Source organism: Nothobranchius furzeri, chromosome 16, assembly GCF_043380555.1.
Source record: "Nothobranchius furzeri strain GRZ-AD chromosome 16, NfurGRZ-RIMD1, whole genome shotgun sequence".
NCBI classification, from domain to species: Eukaryota; Metazoa; Chordata; class Actinopteri; order Cyprinodontiformes; family Nothobranchiidae; genus Nothobranchius; species Nothobranchius furzeri.
In genome coordinates, this window is record NC_091756.1 from 44,001,341 (window position 1) to 44,023,706 (window position 22,366).

At 41.4% G+C, this 22,366-nt stretch overlaps 2 protein-coding genes across 2 annotated transcripts in view; both read left to right on the forward strand.

The window, feature by feature from the left end:
* The window catches only part of prkcea (protein kinase C, epsilon a), a 57,343-nt gene extending 43,545 nt beyond the window's left edge, over positions 1-13,798 (forward strand). Inside the window, exons 5-15 of the mRNA XM_015962915.3 lie at positions 2,151-2,239; positions 2,504-2,633; positions 4,772-4,914; positions 5,803-5,905; positions 6,410-6,603; positions 8,452-8,625; positions 8,723-8,877; positions 9,131-9,269; positions 11,018-11,206; positions 12,180-12,326; positions 13,578-13,798. Coding sequence (XP_015818401.1) covers positions 2,151-2,239; positions 2,504-2,633; positions 4,772-4,914; positions 5,803-5,905; positions 6,410-6,603; positions 8,452-8,625; positions 8,723-8,877; positions 9,131-9,269; positions 11,018-11,206; positions 12,180-12,326; positions 13,578-13,727 — 1,613 coding nt within the window. The 3' untranslated portion in view covers positions 13,728-13,798. The remainder of the gene's footprint in view (positions 1-2,150; positions 2,240-2,503; positions 2,634-4,771; positions 4,915-5,802; positions 5,906-6,409; positions 6,604-8,451; positions 8,626-8,722; positions 8,878-9,130; positions 9,270-11,017; positions 11,207-12,179; positions 12,327-13,577) is intronic.
* A 1,674-nt stretch (positions 13,799-15,472) lies between these two features.
* On the forward strand, positions 15,473-20,047 carry LOC139063539 (hypoxia-inducible factor 1-alpha-like). The gene is made up of 3 exons (XM_070545713.1): positions 15,473-15,605; positions 16,785-16,951; positions 19,838-20,047. The coding sequence occupies exons 1-3, from the start codon at positions 15,580-15,582 to the stop codon at positions 19,918-19,920; spliced, it is 276 nt and encodes a 91-aa protein (XP_070401814.1). The 5' UTR covers positions 15,473-15,579; the 3' UTR covers positions 19,921-20,047.
* The last annotated feature ends 2,319 nt before the right edge of the window (positions 20,048-22,366 follow it).

Consider the following 22,366-nt stretch of genomic DNA (forward strand, 5'->3'; position numbering starts at 1 on the left):
TGTTTGCAATTAACCTTTACTCAGTTTTTTTGTCTTATATACAATTGATTGTTGATCTGAAACCATTAAGTCACAAAAAACAGAAAAAACTAAATAAAATCTGTAAGGGGACAAATACTTTTTTGCAGCATTATTAAAAACATTGATGTGGTCATTTTTGATGAATTAATTGACAAAAGCTGGTCTGATTTAGCATCAGACTGCACACCTCTGTGGAGAAAAATGTTCATTCATGTAAACTTTTCAGGCCTCGCGTAGTACAGACAGTGTTTTTTGGAAAAGTTAATGTTGTGCTAGTGGAAAATCCTACCGGTCAGCCAACAGGAGTTGAACCTGACACGCCAGAGTTATCGAATCCCAAGTGTCTGATCATTAGAAACCTCCGTGTGGAAGTCATTTGGCATCTGACAAGCCTTTAAATGCAGTCATCTGTAATTCAATCCTGAGTTGTACTTCATCAACTCGCCGTTACCTCACAAAGCATCCCTCTCTTACACAACTTACTGCGTTTTAATTGGAGTTTTAGGTTTACGGTGTGATTCTGCCTTAGTTACAGATAAATATTTATCTGTCATGAGGCAATACTGATAAAAGCCTTGACACTACTTGAGTTTCTGCAGATGAGTTCAAAATGCAAGAATGCTCACATTTTATTGAGCAGTTGGTGGAGAAACATTAGACAAAACCAAATGACTGAACAGAAGGTTACTTACTTTATGTGAATAAAAGAATTAAACAGTTGACATTTACCCCAACTTCACACTGGAAGCATCAGCGGCGTGGAACAGTTTACTCGCGAGCTTCACTGCGTGCCAATACACACCGGGAGAGTTTCAGCTGCGAATTGGCTTTTCCGCCGTGCTCCTCGCTGGACTCGCAATATCACAGGATTCCATGAGACTATAAAGGTCACGATTTGTTGACACAATCCACAATAAAACCAATGAAATCACGTTTGATATCACTGTTTGATGTCAAAATGATGTTGTTCCTCTCCACTGCCAGGATTAAAGCCATGAAAAACACATTGATGCGCTTTTCCAATGATGCTGGGAGTAAATAAGCTGTTAGGTCACTCGTATTGTCTCCAAAGATGCAAAATCGCATCACTGCAACAGACTTTTATTTAGACAATTACGAGATGTTTTACACTAAAACCGTGTGTGATTTCCTGTCTAGCCCTATGTTAACTGCAGAGGTTGACGTGTCCCAGAAGTGGCTTGCGGCAAAAATAGGTTGCGATCCTATCATTAGCAGAGCGGCAACCTGCTTCAGGGAAGCATCTGAAAATGTCCGTGTCGCGGCCGGTTTGGATCAACCCCATAGACTATAATGAATTCTGTTTGAAGCAGTGACATTCCACTGCCGTTCCGCGCCGCTGATGCTTCCGGTGCGAACTAGTTGTTGGCATTTTACATTTTGTCTTGCAAGAAACTGAACACAAATTTAAATAAAAGTATGTTGCTCTTTTATTAAGTGTTAACAGGTCAGATATGATGGAATTAAGTGTTTTCTTCTTCATTTACCAAATTTTTTTATTTATGCAAAAATAATTCAACAATGATTGGTGTAATCGCCCAATTTGCTCAGTATGAGACTCAACAATCAGATAGTTTTCTGGTTTAATTCAATTCAATTCAAAGATACTTTATTAATACCAGAGGGAAATTAGAGTTTCAGTACACACAATTCTGAGATCAGACATACATACATACATAGACACATGACAAGAATATTATGAACACAAGCATCAATAAAAAGCTTTACATTTCTCCACGTTTGTGAACTCATCATCATCAAGCTCTGTCTCATCTATTCTGCTGTTACTTCCAGAAGTCAAAATTGTAGCTTCATGAGGATTTGATATGAGTTTGTATCATGCATTACCTTTATGGGACGGTTAGGATTTCCAGATTATAGTTATTATTTAACTGTTTTCACATTTAAAACAGCTTGTGCTACGGTAGATTAGACGCAACAATTGAGTATAAAATAATACAAAAGGACATGATAGAGGATAAATAAGTGTACTGATACATTTACCCTGACCATTGCTCAGCTGAATCTGCTCAGCTCCAGATTCTACAGTTCAGACAAACATCTTTTTGACTGAACTGGAAACCAGAGCTGTGCCATGCTTGTGTTTCCAGTGTGCACGTGTGTCGTCCACAAGCGCTGCCATGAGCTCATCATCACCAAGTGTGCTGGGATGAAGAAGCAGGAAGACACAGCCGAGGAGGTACACACACACACACACACACACACACACACACACACACACACACACACACACACACACACACACACACACACACACACACACACACACACACACACACAGTGGCAGACCTAACAAGGAGGAATGCTCACTGATAGATAAATTCACTTTTTCTCAGTTGTAAACAAATTTATACAACAATGATGTTCTGAAGACTTCCATGAAACCCTCTGAAAGTCTGGAGTTGTGTTGATCTTTTATGTGTGGGTGTGTCTCCCTCTGTAGGTGGGTTCACAGCGGTTCAGTGTTAATATGCCCCATAAGTTCAGTATCCACAACTACAAGGTGCCCACTTTCTGCGACCACTGTGGCTCTCTGCTGTGGGGCCTCATGAGGCAGGGTCTGCAGTGTAAAGGTGAGTTCAGGGACAGCTGGGAATTTATATTGTGAGCTCCAAGAGAAGGTTAAAGTTAAAACAGATTAATAAATGCTGTGAAACAAGATTTTATATCAAAATAGCCTTTGATTCAATCAATCAATCAATCAAATTAAATTTATTTTCACATGATCATGTCAGGGCTGCGCAGTGGCGCAGTGGTTAGAGCTGTTGCCTTGCAGCGAGAAGGTCCTGGGTTCACTTCCCTGCCTGGGATCTTTCTGCATGGAGTTAGCATGTTCTCCCTGTGCACGCGTGGGTTCTCTCCGGGTATTCCGGCTTCCTCTCACAGTCCAAAAACATGACTGTGAGGTTGATTGGTCTGTCTAAATTGTCCTTAGGCGTGAGTGTGTGCATGATTGTTTGTCCTGTGTGTCTCTGTGTTGCCCTGCGATGGACTGGCTCTCTGTCCAGGGTGTACCCCGCCTGACTGCCCATTGACCGCTGGAGATAGGCACCAGCCCCCCCCCCCCCCCCCCCCCCCCCCTTAAATTGAAGTTGGACAGATGACTTAATTATGACTTGAAAATTCAAAGTTAAGGACTTGGACTTGACTTGGACTTCCAGATCATTGACTTTGGACTCGACTTGAACTTGACTGGAAAGACTTGTGACTTGCAAAGCAGTGATTTTATAGTTAAGTAATTTTAGGGTCTACTGGAAGGCTCTCAGTATTTTATCATTTTATTTACTGCTTGTCTGTGTACAGCACTTTGTGCAGTCTCTGATTGTTGGAAATGTGCTTTATAAATAACATTGACATTGACACCTCTAAACAGTGGCCTAGTTCCTGTTTTATATGTATTTCCCCGTACCTCTCTACACGATAGGTCAAATACGGGACTATAAGCAAATAATATAATTAATATATGTAATGTTGGTGCTTCTAGGATACTTTTTACTTTGCTTAACAATCAGATACTTTTACACAATTAATTTTTTACATATTTAATGCAAGATTTTTCTATTGGGTTTGTGATCCAGTACAACCCCTAAACATTTAACTTCAAATACTCTTTCAACTGAGATACCATCTATATTCAGTGTGACTGGATCATCTATTTTTCTAACCAAAAATCATGGACTTTGTTTTATTCCAATTTATAATTTGTTTTCCGTGAACCACTTGTTAAGTTTATCTCACCTGCCATATTTTCTACAATGGTTCTGAAATCACTCCAACAACAAAATTGTTTGTGTCATCCGCAAATAACACAAAATCACAAATATCATTAATTATATAAAATAAATAACTTAGGTCCCGGCACCGAACCCTGGGGAACTCCATGTGTAATCATTTGGTGATCAGATTGCAGCTTTTTAAAAATGCTTATTGGTTTTTAAGAAATTCAGATACAGTAGGGCAGGCAAATCAATTTTTTGAGCCAGTTAATATTACAAAACTTGATGTCTTTTGAACTTTGTACTCAAATAAAAGTTTTTCGGCAACATCTATGTCTAATGTTTATTTTAACGAGTATTAACTTTGACTAGGAATTTTTATTTAGTGGTAGTCTTAGTCTATGTGTCTTAGTGACGGACGTCGTTTTGGGGGGACAGGGGGGACATGACCCCTCCAATTTTTCCAAAGACAGTTTTTGTCCCCTGCCCTTTTTACCATCCAAAAACAATATTACGCTATATTAAATTGATACTGATTGAGTACTAGGATCAAGCGGAAAACAACCACTTGTGTTGAAGCCTGTTTCCCATTAGAACGTCCATAAGCTCATCTATTGGCTCTGCTGATACTTGCTAACGTGTGATTGGCCGTCCCTGCCGCCTGTTACCTTGACGGTTCTGCATTCTGGACATTGCATAAAAGAGCCTCTAGGCTGTAGTTTTATACATATCTTTTCAATACTTAATGTAAAAACAAAAATTCATTCAACATGAAGAAAAAAATATTTTGTCAATGTAACACTGATTTTAGCTCTAGACAAACATTTATTACTGTATTTATGTATTATCTTATACACTTATTATATTTTATACCTGTTTATTGTTTAATAATTTTGCAGTCAGATAGAGTTTTATCTACAAATGTCTCTTTATTGTCTCAAAAAGCCTTTTTCTTGTTGAACTCTGACTTTTTGTGTCTTCTTGCTGTTTTTCAGTGTGTAAGATGAATGTGCACAGGCGCTGTGAGACTAATGTAGCTCCTAACTGTGGTGTGGATGCCAGAGGGATTGCTAAGGTCCTATCTGACCTGGGAGTCACACCTGATAAAATCTCCAACACTGCACAGCGCAGGAGGAAGGTAACGTCACATCAGCAGCGGTGGCTTAACTGTAAGCTAGAGATGTGAGCCTACATTAGATCATTTCAATCAGGGCTCAAAGAGAACCAGTACATCCTGGAATGCAGGAATGGCTCTGGACTGTAAGGTAAACTACATTACCCACAGTTCACTGGGAAAAGACATGTTTGTGAGAGCTCACTCTACAATGTCTTGGATCGGGTTGGATTTAGGGGCTGAGGTGACTTTCTTATTTGTTTATCTATCTGTAATTATTTTATTTTTTAAAGACAAAAATGATCATTTTTATTTTTTAAATCATACTTAATTATCAAAGCAAGTCTACGCTGGCATGAGCGCCACCCACACACCAAGGGAAACTGGGAGAGATGACCATCAGCTCTCTGTTAGCTTAGCGTTTTACAGAACATCAATAAAATGTGATTATTATCATTTTGATTACTTGTGTAGTTATTATTAACATTTTGACCGTAGTCAAACATCTGCTGAGGCCACAGAGATGTTTAATATTGACACAAGCAGTACTTTCATCACATTACAGAACAAAACTGATCTACTTCCTGTTCACTCCCTTGTTTCTATGCAACAAAGAAGTGGTCAAAAATGTGATTTAGTACTTCTGCAAAAATCTAGAAAACCTTTAAATCTCACCTTGAAATGTCTTTTAAAGTGCTTGAATGACTTTTCAGATAGTTTGTATCTTGAACAACTACTGAAGCTTCTCTGCCTGCAGAAATGCACAAAAACGATGCTTGCTGCAGAACTTTAAAGGTGCTGAATTAAATTTGATCATGTGCTGCAAGTGATGATGCAGAGAGTAGAAATCCTAACTCAAACACGCAAAGGGAACAATCCAGAGGACTGATCAGGTTGGCTTTCTGTTTCCAGTTGACTCCAGGGCAGGACCCTCCCCAGTCTCCTCCTGAGCTCTCTCAGATGGAGGAGAACAGCTTCAGCCAGCCGGCTGTCCCCACCTCCCCCTCCCAGCAGGGTAACACTACACACACACCAAAACCATCAAAACACAGATTTCACACAAACAAAACAGACTTTTTTAAAGCCATATATGTTTTTGTTTGTTACTTCAACCACTAAGCGGTAGTAATATCTGTGAAAATATTGTTGCTTCTTTTAAGAAATAAGTAGATAAATGTGTTGATGTAGACTGAGTTATCCCGCACCACCGCCCACCACCATTTGCTTGTCACGGTTAGTCATCACATTTTCACACTCTGCAAGCTGAGAAGTGGAAAGTTAACTTTCTCTCTGAAGAAGTTGTCCCGTTTTTGTTTTGATGGAGCCAAACGATGATGCTGCTGTTATTGGAACACCTTGAGGTGATTCATCCCAGGCTTCAACAGATAATGTTGTAATCGGTTGTAAAGTAAATAAAAGAAAATCATCAGTTTTTTTCTTTTTTCTAATAAATGAAAAAGGGATGTCAGGCATTTATTTATTACCGATGTCTGATCCGCTCTTCTGATGACACCCACAGACTTGGCAGAGTTAGATCGCCTGCAGGACGCACTGTCACTCGACCAGCAGGGACCCCAGAACTCCTCTTCCTCCTCCTCCACCAACTCCTCATCGTCCTCCTCCTCAGCAGTGAGGGAGAATGGACAGATCCAGAGGAGGACCCTCAAGGACTTCAATTTCATCAAAGTTCTCGGAAAAGGCAGCTTTGGCAAGGTGCGGCAGCGCGGAGGAGTTTGAGGAGGATGTTTATTTGTTTACCTCTTATTATCTTTTCTTTATTAGGATGGGTTACACGGCAGAGGAAGAGAATTTCTACATATTTAATTTTAGCTCTCCACCGCACATAATGTGGGCTGCTCATGAACCACCGAAAATCAGCTTTCAGCGTACAGATTTTATTGCATGAGGTGCATATTTTTATTGTTATGTGGAACATAATGGCTTTTATTAAGAATAAATAGAGTACAGTAACATTAGTCAGAGACACGTGGCTTTAGAAATAAACTTTTATGTGCTGACTGTAGATGATCTGCTCCTCCATCCACTTGTTTAACAGCTATACACATTTATTGTACTCTTGAGCATTTATGGCACCAGCGCTAAAACAGAATTAATATTGATCTTAAATGTGCAAAGTGGATTGAATAGTTCCTGTTGTTGTTGCTGACAGACATCAGATTTTTCAATCATTTTGTTAAAAACCACTCATATTTGCAAAAACTTTATTTGTCCTGTTTCAAATAGCAAGATAAATGAATACTTTAGAGTTCTGTAGGAACTCACAGGCTTTATTTAAAATATTTTTTAAGAAAATCTTTGTAATTACATATTTAATCTGTTTCGCTGTGAACACATCTTTGTCCTTGACATTTTAACAGCTTTGATTACTGAGGATTAGTGATCCTGCAAAAGTCCAATTATTTGGTGATTTCTTGTCATTTTTCTTCATGTTCACATGTTTAAAGGTGCAATATGTAATATTTTACAGTGAAATTTTCGCTAAACAGTCCAATGTTGGAAAGAAGGTTACAATGAAATGGATTTCCTTCCCAGTTGGCTGGAGGGTTGTCAGTTTTTCTCCTTTAAAAAAAGCCAAAGAGGGGCGTCGTCTTTGTTCACAATCTGTCCCACTCCTTACTTCCTAGTTCCAGAGCCAATCATATTTGAGCCTGCAGTATTTTTTTATCTGACATCGGCTGGAAAACAGCAGTAGAGTCGTGGACAATATGTTGGCCAGTAAAAACAGCAGCCCAGATGTCTTGTAACTCTAAGAAGCCATGACTTCGTTTTGGGGGCAGCAGTAGCTCAAGAGGTAGAGCAGGGCGTCCAGGTATTGGGGAGTTGCTGGAATAATTCCGGCTCCTTGTCCTTGGGCAAGACACTTAACCTGCCTTGCCTGCTGGTGGTGGTGCCTGTGCTTAGCTGGCCTCACCTCTGTCAGTGTGTCCCAGGGAAGCTGCGGCTACAATGTAGCTCATCACCATCAGTGTGTGAATGGGTGAATGATAAACTGTAGTGTAAAGCGTTTTGGAGTCTCTGACTAAAAGGTGCCATACAAGCACATGTCATTTATCATTTGTTTTACTCTAATGTTGGCCTATGAAGGCTAACAAAACTGTTGAGCTAACAATGCTAACAGGTAATTAGAAACAGAATCAGCTCTGAAAACATCCCAAGCTACTTCTTTAATGACCAACAACTCTACTTATCAACTTACTATGCATGACTAGTCTTTGCTTGGCATCTAGAATCTTCTGGCGCTGATCCGTAACTGGCAACAGCCACGATACTCACGAAATGGGAGTGAGAGAGTCATTCGTGCATTTAGAAAATGGACAGCGGTACCCAAATGTGACCACATGATTTCCTCCATCTGTACATAAAGGCAATTTAATCCTAAAATTTAAGTAATTATATGAACCCTTTTACTTCCACTCCTAGATTAAACTAAATACGTGTTAAAAAAAAAGCTTTGTTGTAAACTCATTATGAGACTAAAACTAAGTTCTTTATATTCAAGAAGACAGTTTACCAGAAACATGATGTCATCCTGTAAACCAGGTGATGTTGGCGGAGCTGAAGGGGTCTGAGGAGGTTTATGCTGTCAAAGTTTTAAAGAAAGATGTGATCCTTCAAGATGATGACGTGGACTGCACCATGACAGAGAAACGCATCCTGGCCCTTGCCCGCCGCCACCCCTACCTCACCCAGCTCTACTGCTGCTTCCAGACTCGGGTAAGATCCCAACACAAACACTCAGCTTCCACAGACCATCTGCTTCCCCCTCCCATGATCTCATACTACTTCCCCCTCTCCATCCCTCTCTCTGCAGGACCGTTTATTCTTTGTAATGGAATATGTGAACGGAGGAGATCTGATGTTCCAGATTCAGCGATCTAGGAAGTTTGATGAACCTCGCTCTCGTTTCTACGCTGCAGAAGTTACGTCAGCTCTAATGTTCCTGCACCGTAACGGAGTCATATACAGGTAAACACCATTTAGCAATGTAAAACCTAATCTGTCTCAGGAAAACAAATAGAAACTACAGTATGTGATCTGAAGACATTTAATGCATTTTTAGTTGGAATATTGTTGCAAAATGCCATCAAGTTATTATTTTATTCGTGTTATGTTACCAGGAATCTCTATTTGACAAACTCTCGCTTTCATCCTTTCATGGCCAGTTTTGGAAAACAGATGGCGCTAACCCTCCCCCTCTTTCTGTGTCTTTCTCTCCCAGGGACCTGAAGTTGGACAACATCCTTCTGGATGCAGAGGGACACTGCAAGCTGGCAGACTTTGGAATGTGCAAAGAGGGCATCATGAACGGTGTGACTACCACCACCTTCTGTGGCACACCTGATTACATCGCTCCTGAGGTGACAGTTTACAAATAATTCTTACGTTCAAACTCATCAAGTTAGAAAATACACATTCTTATTGATAAAATACAATTTTCTGTCTCAAACAGAGACAAAAACCTTGGACATCAGAGCTCAGAGTGTTTTACAACCGTTGAATCAGGTTGTTTACAGACAACCTTTATTTGCAAACTGATTTTCATGTGTAAACATATGCAGACGGGAAACAGTAACATTTACACAATACCATCTAATACTGGATGATGTCATCTGGTTGTGGTGGAGGGGGGAGGGATGTAAATGAGGCCAAGTTGGCAGTCACCAGTTCAGTATCAAAGTGTTCATTCACCATAATCCGTTTTTAACTAATGTCCTTCTTTTCACAGCTTTTCTTCATGTATTAGAAAAATCCTAATAATTATAATAATAATAATAATGAATCTAATAACATTATTAATAATCCTATGAGGATTCTGGGTCATTCTTGTTGCTGTTTCAATCTGCAACCATTTCTATGTTTGTCTCCACTAGTTACTGTCAGAATGCTACATAATAAAAGAGGGATGCACATTTTCCAAAAGTTGTTTTACCAGTTATTAACGCCCTTAACGGTTAATAGTCAGTTAACAGGAAACCAACCAACAACCTGAACTTCCTCCACATTTTACCAAGGTGTACAGTATTACCGGGACTAATTTAAAAATGATGACATAAGTCTCGAGTGGATTTGCCAAACTGTTAGTTTGGACTGTGACCGTTCAGAAACTGAATAACAAACACTATTACTAAAACAATAACAACATAACACACGTAATATTAAGAACTTTAAAAAAAACGCAGCTTATAAAAAGATTTCTTGCCTGAAAAACCAGCATGTTTACGGTTTCCAGCTTCACCCTAGGGCATTGTGGACCGACTGCTTAAAACCCGTTTCAGTGAGCTCGTGGCATCGACACATGAGGGCTCCAAACAAAAGGCTGCTAATGCAGCTCCGACTCGCTCCTCTGCTGTGACGCGTCCTTCGCGGTCATCTTTTGTTTGCACAAATGACCTCATCAGTGTTCACCGGCTCTCCTTTAAAGTTTGCCTTGAACTCGAAATGCCCCCAAACTGCAGAAGTTGTGTTGTGTTTGGACGCCAAGTCTGTTGGTGCATGAGTTGCCATTTTTCTCCCCGTCTCACTCGGCGCGTGTCTTCTGCGTGGTCATGTGATGACATCACGTTCATAAACTTTATGGAAAGTCTCTAAAATTTGGACAAAACATTTAAAATGTTTATGTTAAACTGAAGATTCAACCGCGCATCCGTTTTATACATTTAATTACATTTGTTTATTATTTTTATTCATTTTTATTTTTCAATCAGTGTCTCCTGTGTGCACTGATTTTTTCATGGCAGTATTGGAGCTGACACCGTTGCTGTGCTTTAACACCAGCTGTGTACGGTAATGCTGTAATACTGCCCAAGCCTACCACACCACACCACACCATACCATACGATACCATGCAATCAATACAAGCAATAAAAATGAATTAAACTAATACGATATATCTGAAAAAAATCTTTGGGTAACTCATTTCAATGAACTGTTTTCTGATCAGTTACTGTAGTTTTAAGCCTTGTAAATATAATAAAATAAAATTTGATTTGTATAAATGTCTAACACATGTTTCCAAATGATAACAGGTCTGCAGGAGGACAGATGAGCCGTTTTTGTTGCAGTAGTGTGTTCTTCTTGTTCATCCGGGTGTTATTGTTGACTTCAGATCCTGCAGGAGCTGGAGTACGGAGCCTCAGTGGACTGGTGGGCTCTTGGAGTCCTGATGTATGAAATGATGGCAGGACAGCCTCCATTCGAGGCCGATAACGAAGACGACTTGTTTGAGTCGATTCTCCATGACGATGTCCTCTATCCTGTGTGGCTCAGCAAAGAGGCAGTGTCCATACTTCGAGCGGTACGTGTCATCTCGACGGTGTTCCAGAAATTTATTTTTGATGAAATATTAGAATTATGTCTTTCACCTGATTCTTTGTGCTTCTAAAGGTTAAAATAAAGTTAAAATAAACATGGTGCATTTTTTCTATCAGACAACATGAAGTTTTGTTTCAGTTTCAGACTTTTTAGCACTTAAACACATTCAGATGTGTTTCATAGGTTGAAAGGAAAATACATTTAGTTAATTTAAACTTTTATACATTTCTTCATATAATTGTAGGATGACGTTTAGTATTTGTAGTTATTTTATTCTGCATAAGCATTTTGAAATAAAATTTTAACACTTTACAGAATGAGTTCACACAATCTTTAAAGCTTTTATTATAATATTTCTATGAAATACTTTTTCTTTGTTGCAACCAGCAGATGTTCCACACTTTTTATGTATTTCAGATTCTGGAATTGACAGTTTATTTTTTTCAACTTAAAATGTTTATCTAAGAGAAAGCACATTTTTAAAAATAAGACGAATGCCATAAGAATCTGGCTGCCCACTTTTGGGAGAAAAACGTTTTTGAAAAGCATTAGATGGACTATTTACTAATTTTCTGTGAATTTAGGTAGAGTACGGGTAAGATTTCATCAGTAAACAGCTTAACAGAGCTGGAACAATCACATGAGAGTCAGATGATAAAGCTGAAAAATTCATTCAGTATTTTTAAGCCGTGATGTTTGTTCTTTCTTTATTTGTTCTTGTGTTAAACTGGATCGTTCAGGTTTTTTAACATCAGGATTTGAGCAGATGTGTTTCTGAACACTAAGAAGGGAGTCAAAGTTAGTATGATGTTATCTAAAGGTCCAAAACGTCACACAGTGAGCAACACAACCACCGTGAAGCCATACATTTTCTGCTCAGTCTTTCTTTTTTCACCGCTGAGTATCTTTACAAAACCAGGTTTTCAAACCGTGTTTTTGTCTTGTATTGTGTTCAGTTCATGACTAAGAACCCGGCCAAGCGTCTGGGCTGTGTGGTGACCCAGGGCTGCGAGGAGGCCATCAAGACCCACCCCTTCTTCAGGGAGATCGACTGGGTTCTGTTGGAGCAAAGAAAAGTCAAACCGCCATTTAAACCCCGGATTGTAAGACACACACACACACACACGCACACACACACACACACACACACACACACACACACGCACGCACGCACACACACACACACACACGTAAAGGTATTTGTGAGAGATGATGAGCTAAAAAGCTATAGAGCGTTTTCACATCATTTTAATTTGTAGGTTAGAACATTCAATAAGTTATTTTTAACTCATCATTGTAATCAGTAATCATTCAAAAATAATCATTATGATCACTTGATGCACAAACCTAAAGGTTTGCCAGCTTAAGCCAATAAAATAATACAAATATAGCTGTAAACTTGTTGGATGCTCGGATGATTATCCTAGCCTTCTTACAGTAAATATAAAATCTTTGCAATAAAAATATTTTCACTCTTTTTTTATAAACTACACACTTTGTTAATGCACATAAAAGATAATCTGGATAAAAGTGGTAAAATAGTACACTTTATTAAAAGAAAACTGGCTAAATTTAAATGTAAACATCACTAAAACGCCCCAACAAGAGCAAATTCTCATTATTTCTACCTGGAGTGACAAGCCACGTGTGTTACATCATTTATACAGTTGGTATTTTATTTAAGTACAAAATAAATAGATATAAATATATTTAAACATATGATCCATTATCAGTAGCCTTGTTGTTCTCCTAGCTACGTATTTTCTAACTGAAACAACCTGTTTTATAATATTTGTTTCAAATGTTCGTGCAGACCCTAAAGAGTAAAAGTTATCATGTTTGCATTTACTAAAGACTTTTAAATTTAAATGCCTTTTTTAGTTATATCAGGAAACAAGTGAACAGGCAATAGTTTAATGTGAACTATGTTTCTGATGGTATCAAGTTTTTTGCAGCTTTTACTTCAACCCCCATTTTATTCTAATGCTTGGGTCTGCACCCTGGGGCTCTTTTGCCCCTCTTAATGGGTTTACTGTAATTCTCTAAATTAAGAACACAAAATAGCTATTTTAGCATATTTTATGTAACACCGGCATTGACTTTCTACAGTTTAGTATCAGTTCAGCACCATAATGATCTAAATGTGGCATGTGAGCTTGGTTTTATTGATTAGCTAATAGTTAGCCACAGATTAGATTGTTTATGCAACTTTCTCCAGATCCACCAGGAGGTTTTTCATCAAATGCCAAAGTGTGGCACGCTAGATGAAGTGAGCCTGTTTGGTCAGAAGGGGTCACTGTGGTGTCACTTGTAAAGAATGAGAATCTCACTCTGATTTCCGTGTGTTTCTGCAGAAAACCAAACGAGATGTGAATAACTTTGACCAGGACTTCACTAAGGAGGATCCTGTCCTGACGCCCACAGACGAGGCCATCATCCGACAGATCAACCAGGAAGAGTTCAAAGACTTCTCCTACTGCGCTCCTGAGGAGACACACACCTAACACACACACACACACACACACACACACACACACACACACACACACACACACACACACACACACACACACACCAATGAAACAACAGCAAAGCTGGCATGCTTACACTCAGTAGAACCATAAAACCTTCTACAAAAACATGCTCAATGGTCAATGAGTCTTTTTCTTTGAAGCTATTGGTTGCTGTTACCGTTGGAATATTATTTACTTGCATTGTGTTGTTCTTGTTGCCCGGGTTTATTGTGAATATGACTATAAAGTTAAATATGAATATGCTCACCTCTCACACACACCTGTACCTATTTAACAACTCTTGACATGCTCACTCACACCCACAAGGTCACACACACACTTACACCGCTTCTCTCTCTGGCACCTGAACACATGCGGACTGACGGTGCTGAGGCCTGTAAATAGCCCGTGTTGAGTGGCTGTATCGTGTCGGTATCGTCTGCTAGTAAAGGGGCGTTGTGGCGCATGGACAAGCACCCTACCTGTGTTATTACTGCCCTTATCGTGGACCAGTTAGGGCCAAATATCTTTGTGCAATACCATGACTATCTATATATTTTAAGGGTTTTTTTTGTTCATGTTGTTTGTTTCTCCTCTTAATGTATTTTTTGTTGCTGGAATGAAGGAATGGAACGTTTGTCTCACTGTTGCGGTGTCTGAGCTCCTTCCCTCTGTATATAAAGTGAATGTTACAGGCTATTGAACTAATTATGTGGAGCAGAGTGTTACAGGCGACCCGTGTAGCAGTGCAAACTCCCGACGTTTCATCCATCTGTCAGCTTCAGTCCACCCTCCTGTCCTGCTGGTGTGAATGTGTTGGCCCAGGGGCGTTAGCTCTCTCTGTTTTTTTTTCTTTGTATTGTGAATGCACTTTTTTGTGTGCATGAATGTGAGAATTACTTTTTCCTCCATGTCATATTGTGTTTGTATTTTTGTCCTCCACCTGCTCCTTTCCTGCCTCTAGCAGCCGTTTTCTCGCCACCTCTTTCAGACAAAACCACTAGCTTGTCTTACTTTTGCTTATTTTTTCAGAATGGCTTTCATTTCTTATTGCTTTCTCTTTTTTTATTATTATTATGATAATTATTATTATTGTAAAGTGTATCTGGAGGAAACCTTTTCTGTATAATACTATAACTGCACCATTATAGGTCTGTTACAGCCGGTTGTTATGAAATGTGGAGAACCAGCAGCTGACTTACCTCTCACTTCAAACATACACAGACTCCCTCCTTCGCTCCCTCCCTCTCTTTCCCTTTCAGTCTCTCTCTCTCTTGCAAACACATGCACACACAGAGAAGGACTGTTGTACTGTACAGTGATCTGAGGACGGGCTGGTTGCAGTCTTTGCAGTAGAGTCAGTGTGTAGTGAAGCTTCGTGCACCCAGGGGTATGGCTGTTCCTGGTCACACTATCTTACTCTGTGCCAAAATGTAGTGAAACAGCCGGGCTTGTCCCGTCTGGTCCGATTCCAATAAAACACTGAGCTGTCTACATCAACCCAGGATGCCTTAGATTCTTATTTTCCTTTTATTTTGTGTTTTAATTTCTTCCAATATGGTTTTGTGTTGCCGCTGCTCTTCTGAAGGTGAATCTGTGGGATGCTCAAGCGTTTGTAGACGAGAGGAGAGGGAGGGGCAAGTAGGGTGATGCTCTTCTGGGCCAGCTGACCTATCATCGAGCTCAAATTTGGAGGCCTGCAAGATAATTAGCATGCAGAAGGAGGAGAGGAGATGCATGCTGGATTCAGCCCGTGTCATCCATGCTGCAGGGGGCCATGCTTCTGGTGAGAATTTGAATCTGCTCCCACCTTGACACCAGTTGGAGAAGTCTACAGGACGACATGACAGCAGACAGGGAGAGGAGAAGGTAAATCAAAAACACTGAAGATGGCATGTCTGCAGTTGTTTGGTTTGTACTAGCGATGTTTCAAGTTGATGTCACGATTAGCCTCTCAACGGAAGCGCTACCACAAAGTTCATTTACTGAGGAAGAAAAAAAATTACAAACAAAAATGCACATTAGGTGGAAATAAAGAAAACATTTGAGCAAAATCTGATTAAAAAAGGAACTTTATGGTTTCTTGCATGTTGAGAAATTGCAAGAGGTCAAAAAGTCATGGTGTCATCAAGCTGAAACAGGCAAAATATTCTTCCTAAATTAGTGGTGGATTTTCAGCTTTAGGTTATTTACAGCAGGAACAACGGAGGCGTTACAGTGGTAAAATGTAAAATACACCATCTAATAAATGCTGTGCTTATCTGAAGTCTCACTTCAAAATATGTAAAATATAAAATCTATAATTTAAATAAAGTTTAGGATTTTTTGTTATATTTTCAGTTTTTTTTTCATGAACTGTTTGTTATACAATTCAAAAAATTATTTTAATCAGTTTACTGGTGATTTATTTGGACAACAAGTTGTTTTCAAATGTATTTATTTTTGAGAAGCTGACTTACAGACGGGGTTTTTAATGCCGGAGAAGATCCCATTCTTTCCTCCACAGCTCCTTTCAGCAGATTCCCACAAGGGTCTATTCTAGGATCACTTTTGTTTTCGGCTCCTGTTTGGCTCAATTTTAAAAGTGAATTAAACTCGTCATTACGCAGAGGGCTCCTGCATCTATGGATCCCTCCAAAGGGTCTGCGTGAACCCCTTATGAGAATGTTTGAGTGATGGATGCCACTAATCCTTTTCAGCTTGAACAGAAACAGATATAAAAACTCTTTGGACCCTCTCACCACCTATCCCAATCCTTACAAAAATGTAGAATATTTATCCCCAGGTAAACTTGGGTGCAATTTTTGACTTTTCTTTACATTAAACAAGTAAAAGTTATTGTCCAAATGCCTTTCTCCAGCTGAAGAAGGTTGAGCCATTCCAATTTTTGATTGTTTAAAAACTCACGTTTATTCCTCAACATTTAGGCCATGTCTTCTGTTTGATTTTTTAAAACTTGTGTAGTATTTCTTATTGTTCCTATTGTGGTTCTGGACCACACATGTATTTTTATTATACATAAGCTCCCCACCCCCATCCTATTTGCAGGGCGATCAGCCGTGAGGCGGCCAGACGGAGGCGGCGAGTGGAGTCTGATGTGTTTGATGATTTGTCTCGACTCCTGCCACTGCAGCCCTCTGTCCGAGCTCATCTGGACAAACCCTCCATCATCCGCCTCTCCTTGAGCTACATACGCATGCAAACACTGCTCAGAGGTAATGAAACAGACTACCACACACTCAGATTAGTCAGTGCATAAAAAACTTTGGAGAATACTTTAGATTTTTTTGTACCATTTGTAATGTGCGTGTATTTTCTACAAAGCTATTATAAATTGATTTTTGACTCATATTAGACTTGTTTCACATGTTAATGTTTGTTATTAACATTCTGTGGTTTTGATTTACTTTTCAATTGAATAATGATGCAAATATCCTCACTGAAGGACATAAAATATTTTATATTTCTATTTTTGTTATTATTGTTATTGTTGTTATTTAATAATAAATTATCATTTAATTTACAAATTGAGAGTCATTGAAGTAGGCATAATCTAAAGTGTGCATTTAATTATGTTCTAACAACAACATATTTCAAATAAAAAAATGATATTGGATAAATACAATGGGATGTGAAAGTTTGGGCAGCCTTGTTAATCTTCATATTTCCTGAATAAATTTGGGGAACTCAATATTAGTATACCTTCCTTTAGCAGAAATAACAGCCTCTAAATGCTTCCTATTTACCCTTTGCACGTGACGTCACGCCACTCATGTGACCGCCCCCTTCGCCATGATGGACGGCAAAAAGACTGTTTACACCCGCAGAAACTCCAGTGAAAGTAGTCAAAACAAACCAGTTTGTAGCCTTTTATCGCTTTTATTTAGTTGATTTGACAGTAAAATGGTTTTAGCTTGCTGCGTGGTTGGCTGCACTAAGAGACAAGGACATAAACTCAACTCGTTTTTTCTTTTTAATAACTTTGATGGAGACTGAGGATGGAGATGAACTGCAGCGATCAATCAATCAAGCGGACTAGCAGGCCTCAGATTTGCAGCGAACATGTTTTTACCGGGTAAAGCTTGGTTTATGCTTGACGCGTCCGCGAGGTCCGCACGGCTCCGCGCAGCGAAATTGCGTCATTTTAACAACCACGCCCCTCCACCGCGCCTCCGCACAGCCCAAAATTTCCGCAACGTGCACCTAGGAAAATTTCTAACCACGCGGACGGTCGGACGCGGAAAAACATGGCGGACTGGCAGTAACAAATATGGCAGAGGTTCGTAAATACAGACATTTGTATGATTCAGCTCTCAGAGATCACCGTGATCAACAAGTTGTTAATAATTCTTGGAGAGAAATAGCTCGCACTGTCGGAAAAGATGAGGACGCTGTTAAAAACTGCTGAAATGCCATGTTGTAAACAGTCATTTCTACTTCTACTATGGTGTAGTGTTGGATGCATGCCGTAGAGCTCCATGCTGCCCCGTTCAGTTTGGGAGAATATGGCTCACCGCAGAGACAAGCTGCATGAATCATAAACGCTGCGAGTTGTGAAGTGCGTTCCATCCGTGAGCCGCATCACCAAGCGGAAAGTGAATGCGTCAAGCATAACCCAAGCTTAAGAGTAACATTAATTTATTTCAAGGAAGACAGGGACAGGGATAAATGTGATGTGTTTATACTAGTTATTGATAACCCTGATGGATTGGTATTTCACCACGGAGGCTGCGCTCTTTCCACTGTAGTGTAAAGCGAGACAATTATTAACAATATTAAAGCTCCGATATATAATTACGTGTGTTAAAATTACGTTATTTATTTACATGAGCGTCGGCGTTCAGAGAGCTTCTCATTCCGGTGTGAGAGCAGCAGCTGAACCCGGTAACACCACCAGCAACAGAAGCTGGTAGGGATCCGGACTTTTTAAAAATCAGCTTTGGTGTAAAGTGAAACGCTGTTTACAACATAAAGTTATAAATCCAGAGGGGTGAATTTAGGCAAAGTCAGCAACATGTTTACATCTGTGAACAGCTGCAGAGAGAACGTAAGCTAACGGTAAGCTAGTTAACATACCTCTATGAGCCCCCGCTAGATGCACTAATTCTGATAACTGAACCGGGTATGAACTAGTTGAAGGAATGCTGGAGGAGTTTTGTTTTTGATCGCAAAAACAATTTCAGGCTCTACTTTTCCCTTTGTTTAGTAATCATGCCGCTCACTGTTTACATGCTTTTGCCGTCCACCATGGTGGACCCACGTGATTAGGTAGGGGCAGTAGCTCAACAGGTTGAGCGGGTTGTCCAGTAATCGGAAGGTTGCAGGTTCGATCCCAGCTCCGGACAGAGAATTCTGCTGTTGTGCCCTTGGGCAAGACACTTAACCCACCTTGCCTGCTGGCGGTGGTTGGAGGAACTGGTGGTGCCTGTCCTCGCCTCTGTCAGTGCGCCCCAGGGCAGCTGTGGCTACATTGTAGCTCATCACCATCAGTGTGTGAATGTGTGTGTGAATGGATGAGTGATACACTGTAGTATAAACACTTTAGAGTCTTTACTCTGAGAGGCGCTATACAAGTGTGGGTCATTTGTCATTTATCATTTAGGTGACGTCTGTGCAAAGGGTCAATAGTTTCCAATAAGAGTCTGGATTCTGGCTGAATGTATTCTGGACCATTCTTCTTTACTAAACATCGCTGGTTCATTCAGGTTTGATGGCTTGTGAGCATGGACAGCTCTGTTTTATTCACACCACAGATTTTCAGTAATATTCAGGTCTGGGGACTGAGATGGCCATTCCAGAACGTTCTATTGTTCCTTTGCATGAATGCCTTAGTAGATGTGGAGCAGTGTTTTTGTTGTCTTGTTGAAAGTTCCAGCCCCGGCGCAGGTTCAGCTTTGTCACTGATTCCTGGACATTGGTCTCCAGAATCAGCTGATATTGAGTGGAGTCCATGCGTCCCTCAGCTTTAACAAGATTCCCAGTCGCTGCACTGGTGGCCACACAGCTGTCATGATTCGGAATGAATGACTCTTAAGCAGACACAGCACACTCGGACTCAGAAACAACTTTTTCTTACAACAGTTTATTTTCTTCTGGATCAGAGGAATTGAGAGACCAAGAGGAAGCAAGGATTCAAGGAGGATCATCACTGGAAAAGGTAGTAGGTGTGGTGACTATGTGTTGAAACGAACTGAGCGTTCATTAGCAGGATTAATTGGAACTGATAACTCACTGGAGCTGCGGAGGGACCGGTCCTGAGGGAGAGGCGAGTATTCAGGATGGTTGAAGGTTGTGAGAGCTGCGTGATGGTTTAGTGGTGTGTTCTTTCCACATGAGAGCTGAGCGGCTTGGCAGAATCCAGTGCTGGAGCTTTTGCAGTGGTGGAGAGAGGAGCGGCCACACCCGTGGAGACGGACGTCCAAACAGTGAAGACTTGGAGAAGAGAACTTGGATGTATGAACCGACGAGGAACTTCCTGGGTCTTTCAAAGACACAGAAGAGACTGCTGCGAGGAACAGAGAGAATCACAGGTGAGTACTTGGCACGAAGGGAAGCACAACTAGAGAGCATGTGGTCAGTTAACCACTCCATTAATGGAATCAGCTGACGTCCGTCTGTTCTTCTCCTCTGAAATTAGGCAGTCTAGACGCCTTTAAGGCGTATTGCTGCCACACCAGTCAACACACCGAGCCAGCACAACCCACTGCACACAACAGGCATGCGTACCATCCCACCCCGTGTTCCCACACAACCACCATCAACAAAAACCCACCACCCATTCACACCCCAGTGAAAACACATAACCCCACAGGGAGGTTCACCCATACTCACACTCCCAGCCCCACCATCTACACCCACCACCAAGGTCATCCCACAATCCACAGCAAACCCAGAAATCCACAGCAAACCCAGAACCCCCAACACCCCGCAAACACATCACCCCTCAAACCTCCTCGGGGGACACGTCAGAAAAACCCAATAAGGCCTCTGCCACTGCCGTCACCTCACCAGCCACATCGGACTTGTTGGACGCTCCATTCTTCACCCTCCACATGGCCTCAACAAGAAATGCCAAAAACTTCCTTTCATCCCTCACAACTACCACACCCGCCCCCATATCCCCACCACCAGTTGACAAAGGCACATTACAAGGACCGGACACACCACTATGCCGCACCCCCATATGATGCACCGCCTCAGAATACGACACCTTATGCTCAGCCTGAACCTTCCCTAACTCCACCGCCACCCTATACACCACACAGCCCCTATAAGCCGCGTGATGGTGCCCACAACAGTTACAACACCGGAGCGGTAAATCACAACTCTTACCGTCATGGTCACCCCCGCACCTCCGACAACACACCCCCACCACACAGGCACCGGCCACATGACCATATCCCTGACACCTAAAACACCCCAGAGGAGGTTCCTTGTATGCCCTCACCGCATAACTTAAGAAGCCCAACCGGACACGAGCAGGAAGCTCCACTGCGTCTAAAGTAATCAGCAGCAGAGTGGATCCACGTGCGTTAAACCCCAGACGCCGAACAGCCACCACCGATGCCCCACTCAAGGAACCAAACACCACCGACTCAGTGATCTTGTTGGAAATGCCGTACACCACACCCTTAATCCCACAACCAGACCTCGACTTGGAAACCACCACGTCCACCCCCAGAAAGTTCTCAAGCCACAGCGCTTTGTGGCACTGGGACTTATTCCGGCACACCACCACCAACAGCCCACTGAACACTATGGTAGTGTCTAGCACATCCTCTACCACAGCACTCAGCTCCCTGGACACCGCCAATGGGTTAGAGGTAGCAAAATGCGCATCTCCTACCCCCCTGATTCGCATTACAAAGCCACCCTCCTCCAGCCTCTGTTGCTTTAGCTGTGCATCCCAGTCACAATCCGATCCATCACTGCCACTCCCACGGTCCCTCTTTGCTGTCCCCATTGAACCAGCGTACCTGCCCCCCCCCCCCCCCCCCCCCCCCCCCCCCATCCCCATTGTCCACAACAACTGAGGCCGCTCCGAAGCAAAGCCGGGCCGCTGTCTTACCGGGCCTGTACAGGCCGCTGGTCAACCACCCGAACAACCCTTGAAGTCTCAATGAGCGCTCTCAAAAACTAACCCAAAGACATTTCAAACTCATACCATCAATGTCCGTCTGGTGGCTCCAATCCTCCTAGGTGCTGCTGCCTTGATGAGGTAATTGGCTCCAGCTGGGACCACTCAGCACCTGGGAAAAGAGGAACAGCTCCACCTGCTGGATCCTGACAACAGCCCACAGCATGATGGAACCACCACCATGTTTTACTGTAGGTAGCAGGTGTTTTTCTTGGAATGCTGTGTTTTTTTACCTCTATGCATAACTCCCGTGGTTATGCCCAAATAACTCAGTTTTAGTTTCATCGGTCCACATCACCTTATTCCAGAATGAAGGTGGCTTGACCAAATGTGCTTTAGCATACCTCAAGCAACTCTGTTTGTGCTGTGGATGAAGAAAAGGCTTCCTCTGCATCACTCTCACATATAGCATCTGTCAGATAAAAGTTTTAGACCAGTGTGGGGTTAACCCATAGGGGGTTCTAAAACACTGGTTTTCAGTGAGACAGAGCCA

What these genes read in the sequence shown, in the direction of transcription:
- LOC139063539 (XM_070545713.1), top strand. Translation starts at nt 15,580, where the DNA reads ATGACAGCAGACAGGGAGAGGAGAAG. An exon ending in GCAGACAGGGAGAGGAGAAG is followed by an intron (nt 15,606 to 16,784) that starts GTAAATCAAAAA and finishes TCCTATTTGCAG; the next exon opens with GGCGATCAGCCGTGAGGCGG. An exon ending in CATGCAAACACTGCTCAGAG is followed by an intron (nt 16,952 to 19,837) that starts GTAATGAAACAG and finishes CTTCTGGATCAG; the next exon opens with AGGAATTGAGAGACCAAGAG.